The sequence below is a fragment of the Rhinolophus ferrumequinum genome, chromosome 5, assembly GCF_004115265.2.
Source record: "Rhinolophus ferrumequinum isolate MPI-CBG mRhiFer1 chromosome 5, mRhiFer1_v1.p, whole genome shotgun sequence".
Lineage (NCBI taxonomy): Eukaryota > Metazoa > Chordata > Mammalia > Chiroptera > Rhinolophidae > Rhinolophus > Rhinolophus ferrumequinum.
The window spans coordinates 86,744,837-86,767,461 of NC_046288.1; the positions used below are offsets into that span (position 1 = coordinate 86,744,837).

Genomic DNA, 22,625 nt, shown 5'->3' on the forward strand with positions numbered 1-22,625 from the left:
CAATTAGATCTTGGAGGTTAGGAACCCGGTCCAGATGTCAGGTTAAGAGTCTGGATTATCCCTACCTGAGGCAATGGGTGTCAGGACCCGAACGACTGAACCCTTTCGTGGAGGAGCACTCTCATCCAGGTCTTGCCAAAGTGCGGCAGAAGCCTGGAGCTCTCAGGGGCCTCTGGTGCAACTCCAAGGGTCAAGAGAGTGCAGGCCCTGGATCCCTCCTGCCTGAGTGAGAATCCCAATTGTTTAAGCAAGTCTCACCAGTTATGTCACCTGTCATACGGGCATAATAACAGTACCTACCTCCGAGGGAGAAGGTGGCGAGCTGGAGGACTCAGCATAGCACTGCACAGGTGCACGCCAGCCCCTTTGTTCTGAGAATACCAGCTCTCAGGCCACCGCCATAACCTTTGGTCCCTAGGCGCCTTCAAGCAGTGAGGAGGTGACTTCAAATGCCTTGGCATGGACTGTGTTCTGAGAGGGGATCTTTAACCCAGAAGGTTGAATCATATATGGAACCGACTAAGCAAATCAAAACCAGACATTAATATTTTTGTGTTGAGGGGCCGACCTGGTGGCTCAGGCGGTTAGAGCTCCATGCTCCTAACTCCGAAGGCTGCCAGTTTGATTCCCACATGGGCCAGTGGGCTCTCAACCACAAGGTTGCCAGTTCAACTCCTCAAGTCCCACAAGGGATGGTGGGTTCCGCCCCCCTGCAACTAAGATTGAACACGGCACCTTGAGCTGTGCTGCAGCTGAGCTGCCGGATGGCTCAGTTGGTTGGAGCGTGTCCTCTCAACCACAAGGTTGCCGGTTTGACTCCCGCAAGGGATGGTGGACTGTGCCCCCTGCAACTAGCAACGGCAACTGGACCTGGAGCTGAGCTGTGCTCTCCACAACTAAGACTGAAAAAACAACAACTTGAAGCTGAAGGGCACCCTCCACAACTAAGATTGAAAGGACAACAACTTGACTTGGAAAAAAAAAAAAAAGTCCTGGAAATGCACACTGTTCCCCAATAAAGTCCTGTTCCCCTTCCCCAATAAAATCTTTAAAAAATATATATTTTTGTGTTGCGTTTATAAACAACCTCTGTGTTTAAAACGTTATGTAATTATAAGAGAATTTGGCATGGTAGAGTATAAGATAAACCTGATTTCCAGTGTGAACTATGTGGTTCAGTATTTAATTTTGATAGTGATTTTAAGTTGGAAGGTACAAGATTTTCCAAAGTTTGTGATCATAATTAGAATGTTAAAGAGAATTTAGAAGTTTAAGAGAAATGTAGACATTTAAACATCTATAGGAATTTTTAAATACTTGGTGGAGGACAACTAAAATGCTAAAATATAAATTTAGATTCTACATGTATACATGCAGTTTAAATGTTAAAGGAGATTTCAGCTTATAAACGGGACCATACAAGACTAATCAAAATGACAGCTACAAATGACCAGATTTATAAATAAGATTGTAGTTTGAATATCACAACCTAGTAAGAAAAGCTAGAGATTTCTATTTGTAACTTTTAACACATTAAAGATGTGATGTTGAAAAACAAAATCATGACAAATACCACTTTCGTCCTCAAAAGCTGCCCTCAAGTCCTCTCCAAACCTCACTTGACACTGAACTTCTGTGAGCATCCCTGGCTCCCTCACAAATCGTGCTTCCCTCTGGTCCTGAACGTCCCCAGCTTAGAGAAAAGGCTGGCACCTCAGTGCTCCCATGGTGCCACACAGCTAAGTGCAGATCCCTGGGCCTCACAAATGAATCTCTGGACGAGGCCTGAAAATGTGCTTTTTAACTTTCTCCAAAGCCCCCCACCCAAGTGAGTTTCAGATATTGTCAGTGCGAGTCCTTTGGCTGCACTTACGTAGAAAACACACGTTAGCAGAATGTCAGTTCCCCAGATGGTCCAGAGAGAGCTTTCTCACACCAGCTGGACCTTATCTTCCCTGGCTAGCCCTCTCGCCCAGGAAGCCTGCTTCTCTCTCCAAGGGTTTGTGCAGGGAGCAGGGCAAGCATCCTCAGCTCCTGAGGGCACATCAGTTACCTGTTGCTTTGGGAGAAACCTCAGAGCTAAGTGCTTTGAACAAACAGGCATTCATGGTTGCTCATGAATCTACAACTTAGTTTGGGGGGGCATGGGGAAGTTCTGGTCCTGGCTGGGCCCACATGTTGGAGTCTGCTGGTTTGTAGGGTGGTGGGGGATGATGGCCTCTGATGGGCCAACTGGCTTTCCTCCCCATGGTACCTCATCCCAGCAGACCACCTAGGCTGGGCAGGGTTTCAGAACAAGAGGGAGCTCCAAGGCCACTTGAGGCCCAGGCTCTAAACTGGCACACAGCCACTTTTTCACCCTATTGGCCAAAGCAAGTCAAGGGCTGGGGGAAATAGACTCTGCCTCCTGATGGGAGGTCACAAGGTGAGGGACATGGCTATGGGAAGACATTTTGCCATCAATCTACTGTGCAAAGCATGCCCCCGGCCACAATCTCAGGGGCTGGCCCAAGGCCTGCTCCCGCCCAGGTTTGTCTGGAGCAGAAGGTCCAGGTACTTTCGTGGCAGCTCCGAGCAGGTGACCAGTACAACAGGGCAGGTAGGGACCTTGGGGACCACCAACCAGCATTGTCAATAGCAACCAAATTGTTTGGGCCACAACCTCTGTCCCCTCTGCTCCAGAGGCTGGTCTGATAGGAGGAGGGTAATTCCTCTCTTACCACAGGGCTGGCTATGGGCACCCACGCAGACCTTCCCCTACGGCAGGAACTGGCTCAGCAAAGCACGGTCACTTCAGGCCAGTGACACTGAAACAGATGTTCACAAGGCTCCAAGGACAGAGAGGCTTACCTCCTATGAGAGCACCAGGAAGAGGTGGCTCTTCTTTCTCTGGATGTGGTGAGGCTGGAGCTGCTACTAGCTTGAGACAGAGCTCCTGGATCAGACCTGTCCTGAAGTCAAGCCTCCTTTGGGTTTACCAATTCTTAGAACTAGTAATTCCCCTTTTGAGTCCCTCCTGAGGGACTCTCTGGACAGGTTGCCATCAATGTATTCCCTTGGTATATGAAATGGGTTTAAATCACACAACACAGGATATAAAATGTCATGTTTATTTCTTTAAATGAAATGCAATCTGCTCCCAGCTCTAATTGGACCAGGAAGTTGGAAATTCCTCTTTTTACCAACCTTGGTTGTGGAAAAGTCCTGGGGTTCTGATGAGGTTCAGGGTATTGGGCGGGAACTCTGCTCTTTATCTATTCTGTTCTTGTCACTTCGAAATGCCCCCCTTCCTGATTTGAATGTGCCGTGGGGTCGAGCCTCGTCTGCTGAGGTGCCTTCTTCTCTGCAGACCCAAGAAGGATGGGGGGGGCAGGGATCTCTCCCCTGGACATCCACCCACCTGGGGGTTTCCAGCCCCTCCCTTACTGCCCCGCACCCCCTGGGCTGGCCCATACTCTCTCCTTCCTGGCAGCTGCAGCACAGCAGGCTTTCACTCAGCCAACCTGTCCTCAAGACCTCACCCCGTCTGGTTCGGAGACCCAGGACCCAGGAGAGTGAATCTTGTTCCTTTGGTGATGCTGGAGAAGGCTGTTCTGAAGTCACCCAGCCTTAGCTTTGGGTCCCAGCTCTTGGAGCTCTTGGGGCACTTCACCTTAGCACCAGCGGCCTCCTCGGTAGAATAGGGGCTGGAGAGCACTCCTACATCCCCAGCCTGACCCCCACTGAGGTGAGGTTTACATGAGCTAAGGCATGAGGAGGGCCAGTTTCTAGTGGCTCGAGAATCCCAGACACTGGTCTGACGAAACGCAGGTGCACAATCACACACCGAGTCTTGGGGGTCCCCTGGTTAAGCCACCGGATTCCAGATGGAGAGTGGAGATTCCAGGTTTGCACGTACAGAGGGGGCTCTGGGAGCTCCGAAGAGGGGGCGCCTCGAATGCCTCGCGCTAGGGTGTAGGGAAGGGTTAGGGTGGCCAGATTTAGCACATACAATACGGGACGCCCACATAAATTGGAATTCCAGATAAGAGCGGATACTTTTTTGGCACAAGGTTGTCGCGATGATTGGCCGTCCAGCGTTTTATCTGCTCTGCGCAGGTGGAGACAAGGGCAGGAGGGGCGTGGGGGGCTGGGGAGCGGCACCGGGGCGCGGAGGAGGAAGAGGAGGCGCAAACGGCAGGCCGCGCGGTTTATTCAGGAGTGCGTCGCGGGGTCCGGGGGCGTGCCCGCCCTGCTCAGGCGGCCTCCAGGCGGTGCGCGGGCCCACAGGCGGAGCCTCCCCGCTGCAGCGCCGACTGCCGGCGCTGGCGGCTCCGCTCCAGCTCCTGCCAGTGCTGCGCCTCCAGCTGAGCCTGCGACCGGTGGGCGGGCAGACAGGGTGGGCGTGGGCCGGGCAGCTCCCCTCCGACCGACACCGCGCCCCCACCTCACGGCCTTCCCGCCCTGCAGCCTCCCCGCGGGATCCCAGGGCTCACCTGCGGCTTGGGGCGCGCAGCCCGCGGCGCCGACACGTGCAGCAGGGCCGCCTGCCTGCGGCGCTCGGCCGCCTTCTCCTGGATCCTGAGCTGCAGCTCCAGCACGCGCTCGTCCTGGGAGGGCGCGCCCCGGGCCGCGGCTTTCCTTGCCTCGCACCTGGGCGGGCGACAGGGCCGGCTTAGGAGGAGCCCTCGAACACAGGTGAACTAGAGTGGTTTAGTACATGCGGGACGGGGCCCTCAGAGGACTGCTCCGGTGGGGGTGGCGTCCCCCCAGCTCCTCTACCTTTTCTGCGCTTTGTACTTCACACTTTAAAAAAGGCATTCCATGTGTATTAACTATGTATGTACTTGGGGTAAAAAAGTGAAAGCCCCCTTTTATCTTGCCCCTTTCTTGCCTAGAGGTAACCGCTGCTAACATGGAGCTATCTTTGCAAACCTTTCCCATGTTAGGTGATTTTCCCCTCCCACCTCCCCAAATAAGATCGCGTTATATAGACTGTTCCTGCCGGGGTTTTTTTGTTGTTTTGTTTTTGGTTTAAGCACACATAACAGCACAGGGCATTTGCAGGTGCTGTTCCCTTGGCTACCATGCTGCCTGGCTGACCCCAGCCTGACTGGCCACTAAAACTCGCCTATGGAATTAACGCCATGGGGTCTGGCTGCATGCAGGGGGCTCCAGGAGCTTTGTTAGAGGTCTTGGACCTTTGGAAGTTCCTCAACACCAACCAGACTGCATTTGGCATCTGTCAGGCAGCTGGGAAGTGGTGAGGTCCCCCAGGTGCATGCCACCTTGGGGGCCTGCCGAGTGGCCAGCCACCCTCCTTTGGCAGCCCCAGCAGTTGTCACAGGCCTCCTCTGAGTTGTAACCAGAGCAGCAGACACTCAGTCTCAACAGTGTAGATTTTTGTGACTGTCCTTCCTTCTGTCCACCCCACCCCAGTTATACTGAGACACTTTCTCTGGAGTCCTGTGTGCCAGACCCTGAACCAGCCTATGCTCTGACAGGGCTGGGTGCCACCTCCCCAGGGCAGCCTTGCCTCCCCAAGGGATCAGGCCAGAGCCCAAAGGCCAGCCTGACCCTGTGGGTGACCACAGCCCATGCCTGACGGAGCTGCCTCGGGACAGCACATGGGGCTGGAAAAGTGAGTAGTGTTCCACAAACAAACAAACAAACAAACAGAAAGGGGGTGTGTGCATGCTCTCCATGAGAGGGGCGTGGAGACGCCCACAATCCAGTGCTTGTGTGAGTCTCAACTAGGTCCTGGTTCAACATGAAAAAAAGTTACAGCAAACAGTCGTAGGAGCCTCAGAGAAATGTGCAAACAGGATATTCAGATGATGTCGGACATTTCTGCTGAATTTCCTAGTTATGTCATTGTGCTGTGGTTATGTAGGACAATGTCTTTTTTCGGAAGATGCACCCCAAAGTGTTTAGGAATGGTGTCAGATTCCTGCAACTACTTCCAGACGGTTCTGCAAACACAGATAAATAGCTAGCTAGCTAGATGGAGTGCGTGGCAAAGGTCATGCCCGTGACCTAGATACAAAATGACCAAATCTAGGTTATGGGAATCTAAGCCGTCACTGCGTGGTTTCCCACCACTTCTGTATGCCTGAAAATTGTCTAGTCAAATACTAGGGGTGGGAAAGCATTGCAGGGCAGGACCTACCTCAAGGCCGCAGACCTGCCCATGGCTGAGCGGCACAGCGAGATCTGCTCCAGCGTATTCTGCAGCTCCTGGCTCTTGGCACGCTTGCCCTGGATGATCTGGTCCCGCTTCTCCTCCTCTTCCCGCTTCTGGGCCTCCTTGAGCCGGGCCAGCCGCTCCCGCAGCTCCACAACGGACATCTCCCCTTCCAGGCCATAGCCGGGGATCTGGGAGGGTGGGTTGGGGGAGGGGGCCTAGGCTAGGAGCCAGACCCGTGGCCAGCATGCCTAGCCTGCCCGGCCAACTCCTGGGCACCAGCGCTGGTGTCCCTCCCGTCTTCCAGAGGCCTGGCCCCGTGCCCAGGGACCTCCTTGCCTCTGCTCAATAGGGTCTGTATCACGTGTCTACCACCCAGCTCCTCCAGCCTGCGCCTCCACAGCCCTAAACGCCGTGTGGTCTTTTTGCACTGTGCTCTCCCTACACTGCTCTTCCCCCCGAGGAAGTCTGGGACCTCCCTCAACACGCAGCTCTGTGAAGCCAACTTTGTCCACCCCTGGGGTCACAAAAGTCTCCCTGACAGGACTGTGAACTCTTGGGCCAGACCCAGGCCTCAGGCACAGTGGGTGTCAGGTCCATAGCTGGGCGTGAGTGGTCAGGTGGATCTCGGTGGGGATTCTGGACACGTCCTCCCATGGCAACTCGAGGCACAGCAAGACCCAGGGGAACGCCCTGAGGTTGTTGGATGAGGCGTGGGCTCCGGGGGCTGTGTGCCCACCTGGGTCAGGTCCACAAGCTTGCCCTTGCGTGTGGGCTGTGTCTCCAGGGCTCGCAGCTGGCAGATGAGCTCACAGCGCCGTGTCTGCTCCTCCCGGGCCTCCTGTGCTCTGCGCTGCAGCAGCTCCTGGCTCTCCTCCCTCACCTCCTGGACTTGGGGGTCAAGAGGGCTACTGAGGGGGTTGGGCGGACAGCAGTCGGCAGGCGCTCAGCAGGGGTGCCTGCCCAACCCCGGCCTTCCTCAAGGGCACCTTGGCCCTCACTAACCTGGTGCACCTGGCCCCACCTTACCTGCCTGCTGTCGGCCCTTCAGGAGCTTCATCTGCGCCACCTGGATGTTCCTGTGCCCCTCCATCACCTGCTCCACCAGCTCCTTCATGGACCTCTCCTCCTGGAGGCGTCTCTCCGCACATTGCTGTGTCAGCTCGGCCATCTGCTGGGACAGCCAGCTGCCATGGTCAGAGCCAGTGCCATGAGGGGATCCTGGAGCACACCTGTGCCCCCGGTCCTGCCCTAGCCCCACGAGCGGCATGAGGTCTTGGGGGGCAGATCCAGCCCCAGACCCCGAATCACCCTGGAACCAGGAACTAAGCTCATCAGCCTGGAAGCCAGGCCTGCTGGGGAAGTTACACCCCATGTTCTCCCTACCTCCACTGTGGTCCCGGGACTGTGAGCCCAGAACCATCTGATGATAAAGCTGAGGGTGCAGCCAAGCGAGTCCTGGGGAAACCAAGTCAGAGCCACTGGGTTTACCGTGAAAACACTGAACTCCAGAGAATAGGGCACTCATTGTGTTTAAGCTGCATGGGTCTGAGTGTTCAGATACCTGCCCAGGTTTGTGCATAGGACATGCCAGGCTCTCTGTCACACAGCCCCGGGCTTCTCCCCTGGGCTTGTCTGGATGGTCACCCCGTGCTCTTCTTTCTCCTGGTGCCTCAGAAGTGCGCAGGTCTAGACAACAGGGCGTGGTTTTGCCGCTCTGACCACAGGTAACTGGGATGGTCCCTGTGTCTGCTCTGGCTGCCTCTTCTGCTCAGGATGAGGCGTTTCTTAGCCCCACCCACCTCATCCGTCGCCTGGAGTGCACCTGGCTTCTTTTCATGGCTGGTTTTTAACTATTTTTTTTTTTAATTTTTATTGGGAATATTAGGGAAGAGTGTGTTTTTTCAGGACCCATCAGCTCCAAGTCAAGTCGTCATTTTCAATCTAGTTGTGGAGGGCGCAGCTCACTGGCCGATGTGGGACTCAAACTGGTGACCGTGGTGTTAGGAGCACTGTGCTCTAACCACTGAGCGAACCGGACACCCCTTATGGCTATTTTTGAGACTACTATATTACAACTCTTTGATCCATTCTACCATTGATGGACTCAGATTTTTTCCACTTTGGTGCTGTTGTGGACAACCGAGAATAATGTTTTCAGTCTGCAAGACCCTACAAAGGACGTTGTAGGGTTTGTGTCCCTGTCACCAGCCCAGCGCTGCTGGGGACCTGTTGGGCTCCTAGCGCCCGGAAGTCTCTGCCACTGGGAGCTCATCTTCAGCTGCAGGTAAGTGGGGAAGCAGCCCGCGGACTGCTTGGACGCCAGGTTGAGGGCATGAAGTCATCCCATCCTAAAACAGTCTGCTGGCATGTCCAAGAATGGCTCGTGACCATCTCCTTCAATGCTGTGTAATTTCATTCCAGGTCTAAGAAAAGGGAACCAGGGCTCGTGGAAAAATGGCCATTTAGGGCTGGGGCAGGGAACACACAAGCCTGGAGCATTTTATAGAACCAGGAAGTAAAGAAGTGCTCAGAATAACAGGACAGGGGGCGTGTCAAAGGGACACAGGAGTGAACCTGAAAGGGCTCCTAGTCGCCAAAGCCAGTGACAAATTCAACAATGCCTACTGGGTTATAACACGACGGATAAAATAAATGGGCGTGAGCCACTCTGGTATAAATAAGTGGCTGAATAAATGAGTAAGTGGGGAGAAGAGACAAGCTCCTGTGCAGTGGTCCTAAGAACCACCCACCTCCTTGAGTGTGGGCAATGCTTAGAGACCCCCTTCCAAAGGGTACAAAATGGAAAGGGGGAATAATTACGGTGGACAAACTTGGCAAACATGACCCCAGCCAGGTAATCAAGGTCAACATCAACAGTGATAAGTTTATAGACAGCAGACACCCATGACAGGATGTGATGAAAAGGGCACTTCACCTCTATAGCCTTTGTCCCACACCTCAGTCTAATCACGAGAAGGACATCAGACACACCCCAGCTGAGGGATGTTCTATTGGATACATGACCAGCACTCCTAAACACTGTCAAGATCACTAAAAGCAGGGAAAGTCTGAGAAAATGTTAACAGCCAAGAGGAGTCTGAGACACGACAACTCAACGTAATGTGTCCTGGGTGGCATCCCGGACAGAAAAAGAACATTAGTGGGGAAAAAACTGATGAAGTCTGAATAGAGTGTGGAGTTAGAGTCACGAACCAATGTTGGTTTCTTAGTTGTGACAAATATAACATGGTGTAGTGAGTTAGTGTCCCCTCAAAATTCATCTCCACCTAGGACCTCAGAATGCGATATTATTTCCAAGTAGTTAAACATCTAATAAGTAGTTGAGGATCTCAAAAAAAAAAAAAAAATGAAATCATCCTGGAATTAGGGTGGGCCCTACACCCAATGACAAGTTTCCATATAAGAGAAGACACAGAGAGACACAGAAAAGACGGCTGTGTGAAAATGGAGGCAGAGATGGGAGAGGCTGCCATAAAGCAAGGAATTCCTGGGGTCACAGGAAATTGGAAGAGGCAGGAAGGACTCTTCTCTCCAGAGGGGCTGAGCAGAGAGCACGGCCCAGCCGACACCTTGATCACAGACTTGGGGTCTCCAGAACCGTCTCCAGTTTGCGTGCTTGGTTGTGGCAGCCAGGAGCCTGCACATGGTGTTACCAGCAGAGGAAGCTGGGTTGGGAGGGTATGGGAACTCTCTGAACCACCTTTGCGACTTTTCTGTAACTCTTAAAATTGTTTCAACACAAAAAGTTTATTTAAAAAATGTACTTTTGAAAACTTTGTAGTAAGTTGGAGAAATGCTTGTGTGGAAATACCAAGTGAAAAAAAATGGGCTACCAGAACTTTCCAGGAGTCTTATGTCAAATAAGTAGACCTGGGGCAGAGAAAGGGGCCTGAATCAAGAGGTGAACTAAGCCGAGCCCAGGGCCCCAGCCCGGCCATGTTGTCGGGGGTGATGGTGTGGGGACAGTACAGAGACCTGAACCCAGAAAAATCCCAGATGAAAACACGATGAAATCCCAGATGAAAGCTCCTTGACATGGGTCTTGGCAATGATTTTTTTTTTTTTATTTGAAACCAAAAGCACAAGCAACAGAAGTAAAAATAAACAAATGGGATTATATCAAACTGAAAAGTTTCTGCAGAGCAAAGGAAACAACAAACAAAAAGGCAACCTAGGGAATGGGAGAAAATATTTGCAAACCATTTATCCAATAAGGGTTTAATATCTGAATTATATAAGGAGCTCATACAACTCAAAAGCAAAAAATAATAAAGTAACTTGATGAGAAAAATGGGCAAAGGACCTGAACAAACATTTTTTCCAAAGAGGACATACAGTTGGCCAGCAGACACATGAAAAGATGCTCCGTGTCACAATCATCGGGCAATGCAAATCAAAGCCACAGTGAGATAGCGCCTCACACCTGTTAGGATGTCGGTCATAAAGAAGTCAAAAGATAACAAGCATCAGCAGGATGTGAGAAAAGGGAACCCTCGTGCACTGTTGGTGGGAATGTAAATTGGTGCAGCCGCTATGGAAAACGGTATGGAGGTTCCTCAAAAAGTTAAAAATAGAACTACCTTATGACACAGCAATCCCACTCCTGGGTATTTATCCAAAGGAAACAAAATCACTATCTTGAAGAGATTATCTGCACCCACATGTTCACTGCGGCATTATTCACAGTAGCCAAGACATGGGAACAACCCACATGTCATGGGCAGATGAATGGTAAAGAAGAGGCGTGTATATAAACAATGGAATACTACTCAGCCTTAAAGAAGAAGGAAATCCTGCCATTTGTGACAACATGGATGGACCTGGAGGGCATTATGCTGAGTGAAACAAGTCAGACACAGAAAGACAAACACCATATGATCTCACTTATATGTGGGATCTAACCTCAGTCACAAAGAGTAAATAAAATGGTGATTGCCGGGAAATGGGGAGATGCTGGTGAAAGGCCAGTTTCCGTTAGAAGGTGAGCGAGTTCTGGGGACCTAAAGCGCAGCACGGTGACTCTAGCTGATGTATTGCACACTTGAAATTTGCTAAGACAGTAGATCTCAAGTGTTCTCAGCACACACACGAAAAAGCCAGGTGGTGGAGGTGTTAGTTGGCTTGATTGTGACCACTTCATAATGTGTGTGTATAGCAAAACATCAGGCTATACACCTTAAATATATACGAATTTAACTTATCAATCAGACCCCAACAAAGCCAGGGGAAAAAAAGGAAATGGACAAAAGACATGAGCAGACAGTGCACAAAGCAAAGATACAGAAATGGCTCTTAAATACATGAAGACATGTTCAAGTTCACAATAATAAGTGAAATGCAAATCAGAACTGTAGTGAGATATTATTTCTCACCTATAAGATGGCAAAACTCCGGAATTCAGCATGGAACACTGTGGGGGCATGGGGCCCCCACCATGGGGACCCGGCCCCTCCCCCAGTGCTGGGGGAGTGACAGTGGTTCCAGTTCGGGCCCAATGGAAAATGGTGTGGCTTCTCGCTGGAGCCACGTGCCCCAGACAACAAGACAAGAACAGCAGGACAGCCCACATGCAGTCTGTCACTCGCTGATGTAGCCATCCCTTGTCTAGAATTTACCTTGAAAATCCACCTCCACAAATATGAAAAACGTGCCCGTTGCTTGTGGCAGATAAAGCAAGACATGGTATTTTAGGTAAGGACAAGGGTAGTAAGAAGTGTGTATTTACAAGTGTGTATATGTGCTTAGAAGGAAAAACAGAAAAGATAATGCAGAAATTAACGAAAGTAAGGACTTGGCAGGTAGGGGAAAATGGGCTGTAATTTGTAGACATACAAGAAATGAGACTTCTCTGTTTGTCATATGGTTTGACTTCACATGTTAAAAAAGTGAACTGAAAAAGAAGGGAAAGCAAAACGTAGCATCAAGTACAGACAGACACAAATGGGCATCAAAGAAGTCATTCGGGTGAACGCTGCGTGTCCCCTGACCTCAGGCGCCCAGGGGCACGTGTCTAAGGAGAGGCCGCGCTGCAGGGGCCTGTGAGGCCCACTGGCAGGAACAGGCTTTCTGGGACACAGCTTTGGAGCTCCCACCAGGAGGAGGAAGAGCCAGGACTGGTATGTCTGCACCTTCTAAAGTGGTAACATGGGCGTCCACAGACCCTCCTGTGGGAGAGGACGCGCAAAAGTGTCATACACAAACATGTCTTATACAAATATGTCAGCCTTCCAGAAGTTTCTGCCAGAACCTCAGGTCTTCCTTCACATGTGGATGTGTGGACCGATTGACCCTGCTGGTAGGGGCAGGGGCATCCTGGACTAGATGTGCTAGCCGGACAGTCCGCTCAGGCCAGCTGACCAGAAATGCCTCCAGACCCCCAGAAGCTGTCGAGGTGGGGACAGAGACCAGGGCCACTCTGTGGGTCTTAGGAGGAAATGATCTGAGGTCAACCTGCCAGCCAGTGACCTCAGGAGCAGCCAGGCCCACTGCCGGCCATGGCCCCACAGCTCATGGGGGTCAGACAGGCCCCCAGCCACCCATAGCCTCCGAGTCACCTCCTCTTTCTTCCGGTCTGCCTTCTGCTTGTTCTCCTGCAGGAGACGCTGCCGGGCCAGGACAGCCTCCTCATGGCTGAGCTTGCCCTGCAGCCTCCGGCACTCGCCGGCAGCCTGCTGCTCCTGGTAGTCCTTCGCCTGCATCTTCCTCTGCCACTCAAGGAACTCGGAGAAGTCCCTGGCCCCGTCTACAAGCTTGTCCACCCTGGGAGAGAGGGCAAGGGGCAGGGCTTGGGTTCCTCCTGGGATGGGGCCTGCACTGGCCACCGGGAGGCCACAGGTTCCCCTGGGTGCAGTGGCCCTCACAGCACGGGCTACTCTTTACCCAACACCGGCCACACCCCCCTCCCCACGCCAACTGCCCACCTGTGCATCCGCCCTTCAGCCACATCTCCCCACCTCTCCCTTCATCCTCTTGTTTATCCACTCACCCATCTGTCCACACACCATACCCCGCCCACCGTCTGTCCGTCCGCCATCCTCCTATCCATCTGTCTGTCCCTCACCCATCTGGCCAAGCTCCCAACTCATGGGGTGAGTACAGGGCTCTGCAGCACTGGTGGTCTAGGGGAGGGGCATCAGGAAGGGGCCGGAGGAGGCGGTGACCCCTGAAGGAGGTTTGGGGCGGGCCAGGAATCTGCTGAGCCTGCTCCCACCCAGTCAGTCTCCCTCACTGGGCTGAGATTATCTTTCTAGGATGCAGCCATGCCCCTGACACGGCCTGCTCGAGGCCTGACCCCTGCAGGACCACAGCTGCCAGGCACCCCTCTTGTGCTCTGCCCACCAGCCTCCTCTCCTGGAGGAGCCAGCCCCTGCACCCTTCTCCCCACCTCTGCAGCTCTTTCTCCACCTGCCGGTGGTACAAGGCCCCTTCTCGCAGGATGGCAGCAGTGTTCAGCTTGACTGGGATGTCGTCATTGGGCTGTGGGAAAGAGGAGGGGCTGTCTGTGTGTGGGGGCTTTGGAGCAGCAAGTGCCCCCTGCTCTTCTGCCCTCCACAGGCGCCCTGCCCAGGTACTTCCCTCTGCGTTAAGGGGGGGCTGTCCTTGGGGTCTCCAGCTCTGGCCATCCAAGCCCCCGGGGGCAGAACAGACTAGGAGGTGAGTACCCGGGGACACCCCGCACCCCCACTGACCAGCAGGAGCACTCCTCACCCTGCAGAAGAGCAGCTGCAGAGCCTTGCGGATTCGGGGAGGCGATTGAAGCCGTAGCGCCTTCTTGGAGCCCTGCAGGAGTCAGGGCCTAGCACCTGTGCCCACACCACGCACCCTGGGAATGGTGGGCCCAGAACCCCTGGGTGGCCTGGCCCATCCCCTCTGTCCTAACTCCAGCTGCCCATCCACACGTTCCTCCTGGCCTGCCCCTGTGTCCCTCCAGAAAAGCACCTCTGTCCTGCATTGTCCCCCAAGCCTTGTGGGGTGCTGGGCTGCCCGGGTAGGGGCAGAGAAGGTACAGGGCCTGCGGGGGTTGGGGACAGTGGATTCTAGTCAGGAGGGCTTGGCTTCCGACTCAGGGTCCATCTCCCAGCTGCCACCACGGCTGGCCCCATGGCCTTTCCTGGGCTGCTCCCTGAGTCTGTCTCGTCTTCCCCTCCAGCCCTGCTGCTCTGTTGACAGCTTCACGGTGGACACCACAAGCCACAGGTGGTAAAAGGCCCCCCATGGGAACTCAGCCACATCCCCTGGGCCATGCTACTGTGCTGGGTGCCCGCTGCCCCACCTGCCCCAGCTGCTCAGGGGGCCCATCTCTGTCCCATCCAGCTGCCGTCCAGGCGGGCCCAGGGTGGGGAGGCCAGTACCGGGCCAGCACCCATCCAGCATCCACAGACCACAAGCCTTTTCATCCTGTTCCCGTTACGTTTTTCTTATTGACAAACATACCTTGGGCTTTCTTCATATAGAAACAGTAAATGCTCAGTATGAAAATCAGGAAACACCCGAGACCCCGACAGGCAGGCTTCCTGGCGGGGGTTAGGGACCCACATCTATACTGTCCACCCGGCTGCACTCAGCCTGGTACAAGGGCACTGTCCAGTGGCATTGGGAGCCTGGCCTCCAGGGCCTGACACAGAAAAGCTATGTAAGTGACTCACTGTGTTGCTGGTTTTCTAAATGTAAGAAAATGCCACCATGAGGTCTGGTGGGCATGGAGCAGGGGCCTTACCTGCACAGGGGCCTCCCTGGGCATCGCACACCGCATCTCCCCCAGGTTTGCCCTCAGCAGCAGCTCCTGCGGGAGCAGCAAGCGGCTCAGCCTGGCCAGTCACCAGCCTGTCCGTGGGCCCCGGGGACGAAGGCGCAGAGCAGCCCTCTCCTGCTGCTCCACTCGCCTCCCTTCCCACCAGAGTCTCTAGGAAGCCAGGTCCTGGATGGCTCGCTCACCTCCGCCTTCCGGCGGTTACACCTGTTGGTCATCTCCAGCACCTGCTGCTCCTTGGGTGACTGGTAGGTGGTCCTGGGGACCTAGAGGGCGGCAGGAGGAAGGGCCCGTGGTGGGCGGCTGCATTTGGAGGGTGTGTAGAAGAGCGGGCCTGGCGGCTGGCCCAGGTGGGTGAACAGCACCTGCTGAGCTACGACGGGGACTCACGAGGTGTTGGCGGTCATCCAGGGGATGGAAGGATAAGCCAACCGCAGGAAGGAAGGGGGCCAAACACTGGGCCCAGGCCCCGGACGCTGGAGGGACAGGCAATGGACTGCTGACGGGGCAGGACGCCTGGAGGGGTTGGGGACCCAGAAAAGTGAGATGCCAATGAAGTGGGGGGCAGCAGCACTGACAGTGGAGGGCGGGCAGCCGGACACTATTCACAGGCCTCCAGCGACTGGTGCGACCAGTGTCTGGGGCAGGGCAGGGCAGAGCCAGCCTGGGAAGGCCTGCACTCCAGACTCCTAACTCTGGGCCCTCTCCCCTGCATGGTGAGCAGGCAGGGGAGACTCATCACGTCCAAACCTGAGACCCTTGTCTCCCAAACCCTCCCATCCCTCAGCCTTGCGGACCCCGACTACTGTCTATTCCTGGTCCAGGCCACAGCCTCGGGGTCCTTCTCTGCAGCCACCTCCATCTCAAAAGCTGCCCACCTGTTTCGAGGCATCTCCCCAAACCACCGCTCACCACCCTCTTCTGCCACTGCAGCCGGACGGACCCTGTGAGCCCACCTCGGTGTGTCCTGTCTCTCTGTTCCCTCAGTAGCTCCTCTCCCAGCGCCTCCTTCCTCTCCTCCCTCCACTCCAGCCCCTTGAGCACTTGAGGGAGGGAGGTACTGCCCCAGGACCTTTGCATATGCCTTGCTGTGTCTGGAATGCTCTTCCTCCAGACAAACCTATGGCTCACTGGCTCACTTCTTCCAGTTCTTTTCCCCATGGCACTGCTCAGGAGGTCTTTTCTGTCCATGCTATCCAGAACTGCAACTCTTCCAAGGCTTCTTATCCTTTTTCCCTGAATCGTTTTCTCTCCTCAGCACTTGTCACTAGCTAACACACCATACATTTTACTTGCCCTGGTTTTTCTCTGAGTTCTCCCCTGGAGTGCATGTTCCATGAAAGCATGGCACATACTAGGCAATCCACAAATAGGTATTTGTTGAATGAGTGAATTGGAGTGGGTCCTAAGCCCGGGAGGGGAAGAGGGCATGGAGCTGGGATGGAAGGAACCAGCTTGTGGTTCCAGCACAGCCACCTGTAGATCCTGGGAAGGTAACTATTCACCAATGTCTCCCAGGTCGTGTTGGGAAGCACACAGCTAAGAAGCAAGGTAGGGCATGGCAAGGGGCCTGCAGACAGGCAGACAAGAAGAGAAATGCAGCTGGTTGGACGACTAGAGATAAATAGAAAGCCTTGAGGAGCTGGGGTCAGAAACGCTGAGGATGCTACAGATAGGGAAACTGTGGGGTTGCTTAGCAACAAGACCCCTGATCATCTGTCTATCCACCTGCCCATCTATTCATCATCCATCCATCCATCCAACCAACACATATTTACCAAGGGTCCAATTTGAGCCAGGATTGTGCCAGGCATTGGGAATATGGAACAAGTAAGAGGTCTGGTAAAGGAGGCAGATAATGAGCAGACCCACAAATTACGGAACAACTATGAAATCTAATTGATGCTTCAAAGAAAAGGAGCTGGGGTCAATGAGAAGGAAATTAAGTGAGGAACCTGATGTGGGGGAGGGTTCATGGAAAGCCTCTCGGGGAAGAGACTGTAATGAGACCTGACTGCTGGTGGGACGAGGCTGGGACCTGGGACCTCCCAGCACCACCCGTCCTCTCCGTATAGTTATTGGTTCTGCTGGGGAGCCAGATGGTTTCTGGGAAGTTGAGTCTACCATAGGTATTTTGAATTAGAGCCCACGACCAGTCAGAACGTCACACCCAGGTCTGGCAACCTAAGCTGGTCTAATCATACTTTCCCAGAATCCTTGGCCCTGGATGTCCTGTCATGCCCTGGACAGTGTGGATGTGGTATGAGGCCTAGATGTTTTGATACAACGAGAGAAGTTAGCCCAAAGATAAAGTTGACCCACAGAGGGGACTCGGGTAAAGATAGGCATAGAGAAGGAACAGAGCTGGAACCCTGATCACACTATGCCTGAAGCCAATCCTATTGCAGCATGACAGTCAGCCAGTTCTCTGTTGTGTAAGCCAGAATGAGCTGCTGTTTCTTGTTATGTACAATACAAAGCACTGTGACTAACAGGAGGAGTCAGCAAGGCAGGGAGAGACCTAGGCAGACGAGCAGATGTGTAGACCTGCAGTGGCTCTAAGGTGGGAACAAGCCATGGGGCTGGAGTCACACAGATAAATGTTACGGCCTGCCCATGGCCCGAAGAACAGCACACCAGGCCTCACCAAACTGACAGTGTCCACTGCAAGGGAAAGGAGCGTTTCTGCTTCATCCCCGAAGATGTGGTCTACTTGGGCAGTGGAGGGAGTGGCACGTTGCAATAGGGTGAAAAGTGGGCTGCGAGCACTAAGTGCAGACAGATCTGAGTCTCGTGGCCCGACAGCGATGCTCCATGCCTGCTGACCCATCCCCAGCATGAGCAGGAACCCACTGGCTTCCCTCTCTGTGAGGCAGGGTCATCGAATGCTCCTGGTCTGTTCCAGTGCCCCCTCGGCCCTGCGAAGAGCCCAGCCTTCCATTGCCCCCCCCAGTCCACTCTCCCCGCCTGCACAGCTTTGCCCACTATAAACACTGGCACTCACTGGTCTTGGTTTGGCCACGACAGGGACTGGCGCGGGCACTGGAATGGCACGGGGCTTGGGGACAGTCAGGTTAAATTGCTTGGGCTCTGTGACCTTGGCCTTGGTCTTTGAAAGAGGGAGCTGATTGGTCAACACCCTCTCCAGCTGGTCGATCAGCTCCTGGACTTCCGGTTGCCATCTTGAAAGCAAAGGTGGGAGAAGCTGCTGAGGGTCACTTCCTAAGCAGGTTGACAAGGACATGGCCCTTGGGATCCAAAGGACCCCCAAGAGCTTGGTCCACCTTAGGGTGAGGGTGACAATGGCACCACAGCCACTCTTCACTGCGTGCCTACTGCTATGCAGGTGCTGTGCCAACCACACCACGGAGTGACACACACCGGCGTTCCCCTATACAGATAAGGAAACTGAGGCCCTGCAGCATTGTTCTCCTGGTGAGTGGGGGCTGGGAGGACAGCGGCAGGGCTGATCCCCGCTGCAGGGATGCAGGGGGGCTCTGAGGACAGGCAGCAGCTGGGACGTGGAGCTAATCTGGGCCCGAGCAGATGGCACAGGGGAAGGAGCCAGGAGTGGGAAGGCGATTCAACAGGACCCCTCCTGGAGCTGCAGTTGGTGACAGTGGAGAGGGGCTGCGGGGGCGGGGCGGGTGCCCTGGAGCCGGAGTTTGGGAACAGCCGCCTTTCATGCCCCACACCCAGGCAGGCACAGCCTTTCATCACCAACCTGGGGAAAGACAGCATGGTTTGTAATAGCTCCTGCCCCCGTTTGAGGACCACGGCCCCCAGGGGGAGGAAGGGCATGTCTGAGGGCCAACAGAGACTGGGAAAGGACAGGGCCGTGAAGGGGCTGGTCCCAGAACTGCCAGGGAAGCTGAATATGGGGGTGGTGCGGTGGGCAGTGGGGTACCCCAGAACCAGCTGAGCAGCTACCCAGAGATGGGGCCCCCGTGAGCAGGCAGGGGACCCGCAGAGGCCCTTGGGAGTGGGTGCAGGGACCCCGGCCTGGCCCACCTCATCAGGGGATCGGTCCAGGTCTCCTTCACGTGTGCCATCTCATAGATGAGGCTCCACTCGTCCTTGATCCACGAGCACAGGTGTAAGGGGTTGAAGAAGAACCTGAGGAACTGAGGGACAGGTGGGAGCTATGGGGGTTCGGGCCAGATTCCCATGTCTGGTGATCCCAGTGGCCCTCACAGGGAGTCAAGGCTGAGGGGGCAGGCGTGCTGATGTGCCAGGAGAGGAGACTGGTGCCCAGGCCAGGGCAGGGGGCCCCGCGGATGCTCCCTCCCCACCCATCATGCTGGGCTGGGGCACCTGTTCTGGGGGGGCTGCCCCCCACAACATGGGCTTCTGCTCAAGGTATCTGGGCCCTTGCTGGTGGGGATGCCATGCTCCGGCCAGCCCCCCAGGACCAGGAAGCCCACACCCCTCTTCCACAGAGTTCTTGGTGGGGACAGAAGGATAGTTGCCTGCCTCCCCCACCCCACAGGCTCTGGAATTCCAAGAGTGGAGCAGCTCCATTTTCTGTAATCTGCCCCCCTTGCCCGGCACAATGCCAGTGGGAGGGCCCAAGGAGGTGGCCTGTCTGCCCAGTCCCTCGCAGTGGGACTTAGGCTGTTTCTGCTGGGCAGACTCTGTGTGCCCCCAGGGTGGCCCAGGACAGCCGGGCACTCCAGCAGCCATGGGCTGCTGAAGGCTGCTTCCCAGCTCCTGGCCCTCAGGTCTAACAGATTTGGTTCCAGAAGACCAGTCTCAGTTCCCCTGAGGCCCGCCACCTCGGGAGGCTGGAGGTGCGCTTCCTGGAGGGCTGCTTGTGGCCCCACGAAGTGGCCCTCTGCACAGCTGGGACGAAGCTCAGGCCCTCAGCCTTTGTCTGAAGAGCAGCCGCGTCTAGGGGCCACTCGGGTGGGCAGTTCTGTGGGGTGTGTCCACCAAGCTGACATAACACACTGGCTTGGAGGGCCTCATCCAGCTAAGGGACCACTGCAGACCACTCAATCCAGGCTCCCTGAAAGCCAGCAGGGTGAGGGGGCGGCCAGGGGCTGCCACAGACCACCGTGCATGGGGCTTCAGCACGTAAGTCTCCCAGGATGGCTTTGTGGGGACACAGGACATGTGGTGCCTCCGTCTGGGTCCCTTGGAGCAGGTCATTTATCGGGGGTGGCCGAGGCAGCACCAGGCACAGGGTCTGGTACGCGCCCCGTCTGTGGAACCTGGGCCCCCTGCCCCACGGGGCTGCAGAAGGCTGACTCCCGTACCTCTCAGGTCGATGTGACTGCATGTCACCCAATGGCCTCTGCAGCTGCTGTGAACTCAGTGCTGAGTGAGGGGGTGGCGTGGGCAAGGGCAGGGCTGCTGGTCACCACTGTTGCTCCCCCAGAGTGGCCAGCACCCTGGTGGCTACGTCCTCACTCCCCTCGGGCCACCACGCCCTTCACGCAGCAGCCTCCAGGTGCCCCACTTGGCAGCCTGGCCCCTGCCCACCCTTGCCCCCTACCCCAGGGGCCTCTCCCCTCCTTCCCTGCCCCACAGAGGCCTTCTCAGCCCCTTGCCCACGGCAACACATGCACCGTCTCCTGTGGAGACCACGGCCAAGGCTGCCTGAAAACCAGCTTGGGCACAGCACCCCAGCTATGGTCTGGGTGTGGGGGGGTGGGCTTCCCTGGAGAGGCCGCAGGTGGCTATTCTGTCCCCGACAGCTTGCTTCATCTCCTATGCCCAGGCTGACCTCTTCTCTGGAGCCCTGAGGTTGGACTCCATTGCTGAGTGGGCATGGGGCGTGGGCCAAGGAGGGAAGACAGTGTGTGAGGACCGTGTCCATGAGTTTCCTCCAGAAACTGTCCAGGGAGGTAAACGCACAGGCTCCTGCTTTGGGGGCATTGTAGCCAGCAGGCCGCCTCTGTCCTGGCAGCCCTGTGGGGTCACGGCCGTCCCCTCCAGCTCTGCCAGCTCATCACTGTGGGACCCAGTGCTAGATGACACAGGGGACCCTTGCTCAGCAGTTCTTAGGACTTCTGAGACTGACAGCTGAGCACCAGGCCAACACATGCCTCTGAGCCTGGGAAGCCTGGCGATCTCCAAACACCTCAGAAACTGTGCTCAGTTTTCTTTTGCATAAAGAAGGAAGCCCTTGCTGAAGGTAACTGCAAATATCCTTCCATCAGGAAACGCTCGTATATATGTAGGCAGGAAAGCACGTCGTAAAAATGAAACACTGCCTGGAGTCACTGCCTCCTCACTTCCACATGTTAGGTGGCCGAGTGGCTGTGTGAGTTGTTGCCAGTCCTAAACCTCCGGGGGCTGTGGTTGTGGTGGGGGTCACCGCCCCAGGGCCCCAGTCCCCAGGCGGGGAGAGGGAGGCTTCTGCCCCCCCCGAACTGCCCCTGCAGAGCCTGGTGCTTCCTTCCAGAGACGCCCGAAATGCTCCTGGGGCCTGAGATCTTTCCCTCTTGTCTAGGAAGTAGCTGTCCTGGTCTGGTGACTGTCCCCCAAACCTCAAGAGTAAGGAGGAGCAATCCAGCTGTTAAAAGCCTGGCCTGAGAACTGGCCCTGGTACTCTCTTTGCTGTGAGACATTGGGCAAGTTACTGAACCGCTCTGTGCCTCAGTTTCCTCCACTGTGGGATGGGTGCCATGTAGGAGTTGCTGGTTGCTGTGACCGGAGGAAGCCTGGCCCCTCAGGTGCTCCATGGCAAGGAGCAGCGGGCCTCAGGCTCAGGCTTCAAGGTTCTGCTGGCCCCGAAGCCTGGGTTTCCAAGCTTCACAAGTAAACAGGCCCCGGGCAGGACAGTAGACGGGCTCCTCGAAGGTGCCAGTCCTCAGGGCCCGCTCAGGACCCATTTGCATGGCCCCCGGGAGGAAGGAGAGGCTGCTCTGGGCTTGGATTTTGGTCATGAGTCAGAAGGGGCCCAAGAGGGTCCCAGAGGCCCAGACTATGACCAGGCAAGGACTCCCTGCCTTGACCAGTGGCTGACACTCAGCAGCTACCACCCCCTGGGACAGTGATGGTGGGACTCGAATTCCCTGGAGACAGAAGAACATGTGGCAGGGCAGGGATGAGAGGGAGCAGGTTTGTTCTAAACACAGAACAAACCCAGCAGAGTTTCTCTGTTAGATGAGCCGGGAAGGTGAGAGGTTAGATGGGACAGACCTTTGCCCTTGGGTATAAGAAGAGCTCGGGGTGGAGGGGGCATTACCTTGTACATCTTGTCTGCTGGCTGGGACTTGACGATGTTGCAGAAGAGCTGAAAGCCGAGTTCCTCCAGCTGGAAAGTGGCCAGGTAGCAGATCACTGAGGAGACAGAGTGGGTGTGAGTCAGGGATGGGCACGACCCCCAATGGGGACACTGGGGTCCCCTCCCCCAGACCCCCAGCATTTCATCTTGGGGAGTCAGCCAGAGGCAGGGTCAGGGCGCGAAACCCCTGGCCAAAGGTCCGTGTGGCACCCACGTGGCAGCGGTAACCAGGACACAACAGTACAAATGACGTGGTCTCAGACATTCTGTGGCTTCACGAAGCCCTTCAAATATAAGATGTCATTTGGTAAGTCCTCAGAAATTGCAAAGGCTCCTGGTGAAGGTGGAATCACGGTGGCTTTCCGTGTGTTAATTCTGAGGGATGGAGGAGGGCTCTGTCCAGGGGCTAGTACTCCGACTTCCCTGTCCCAGGCGAGGGTCCTCCGAGGCAGGGA

The 22,625-nt window shown here is 55.4% G+C and overlaps 1 protein-coding gene across 1 annotated transcript in view; it reads right to left on the reverse strand.

Annotated features, from left to right (window-relative positions):
* Positions 1-3,096: 3,096 nt before the first annotated feature.
* CFAP99 (cilia and flagella associated protein 99) overlaps positions 3,097-22,625 on the reverse strand; it is a 34,853-nt gene continuing 15,324 nt past the window's right edge. Inside the window, exons 4-16 of the mRNA XM_033105415.1 lie at positions 22,132-22,226; positions 18,948-19,060; positions 17,941-18,118; positions 15,122-15,202; positions 14,904-14,969; positions 13,895-13,966; positions 13,572-13,663; positions 12,742-12,946; positions 7,193-7,334; positions 6,903-7,054; positions 6,149-6,354; positions 4,476-4,632; positions 3,097-4,352 (exon numbers count right to left, since the gene is read on the reverse strand). Coding sequence (XP_032961306.1) covers positions 4,236-4,352; positions 4,476-4,632; positions 6,149-6,354; positions 6,903-7,054; positions 7,193-7,334; positions 12,742-12,946; positions 13,572-13,663; positions 13,895-13,966; positions 14,904-14,969; positions 15,122-15,202; positions 17,941-18,118; positions 18,948-19,060; positions 22,132-22,226 — 1,676 coding nt within the window. The 3' untranslated portion in view covers positions 3,097-4,235. The remainder of the gene's footprint in view (positions 4,353-4,475; positions 4,633-6,148; positions 6,355-6,902; positions 7,055-7,192; positions 7,335-12,741; positions 12,947-13,571; positions 13,664-13,894; positions 13,967-14,903; positions 14,970-15,121; positions 15,203-17,940; positions 18,119-18,947; positions 19,061-22,131; positions 22,227-22,625) is intronic.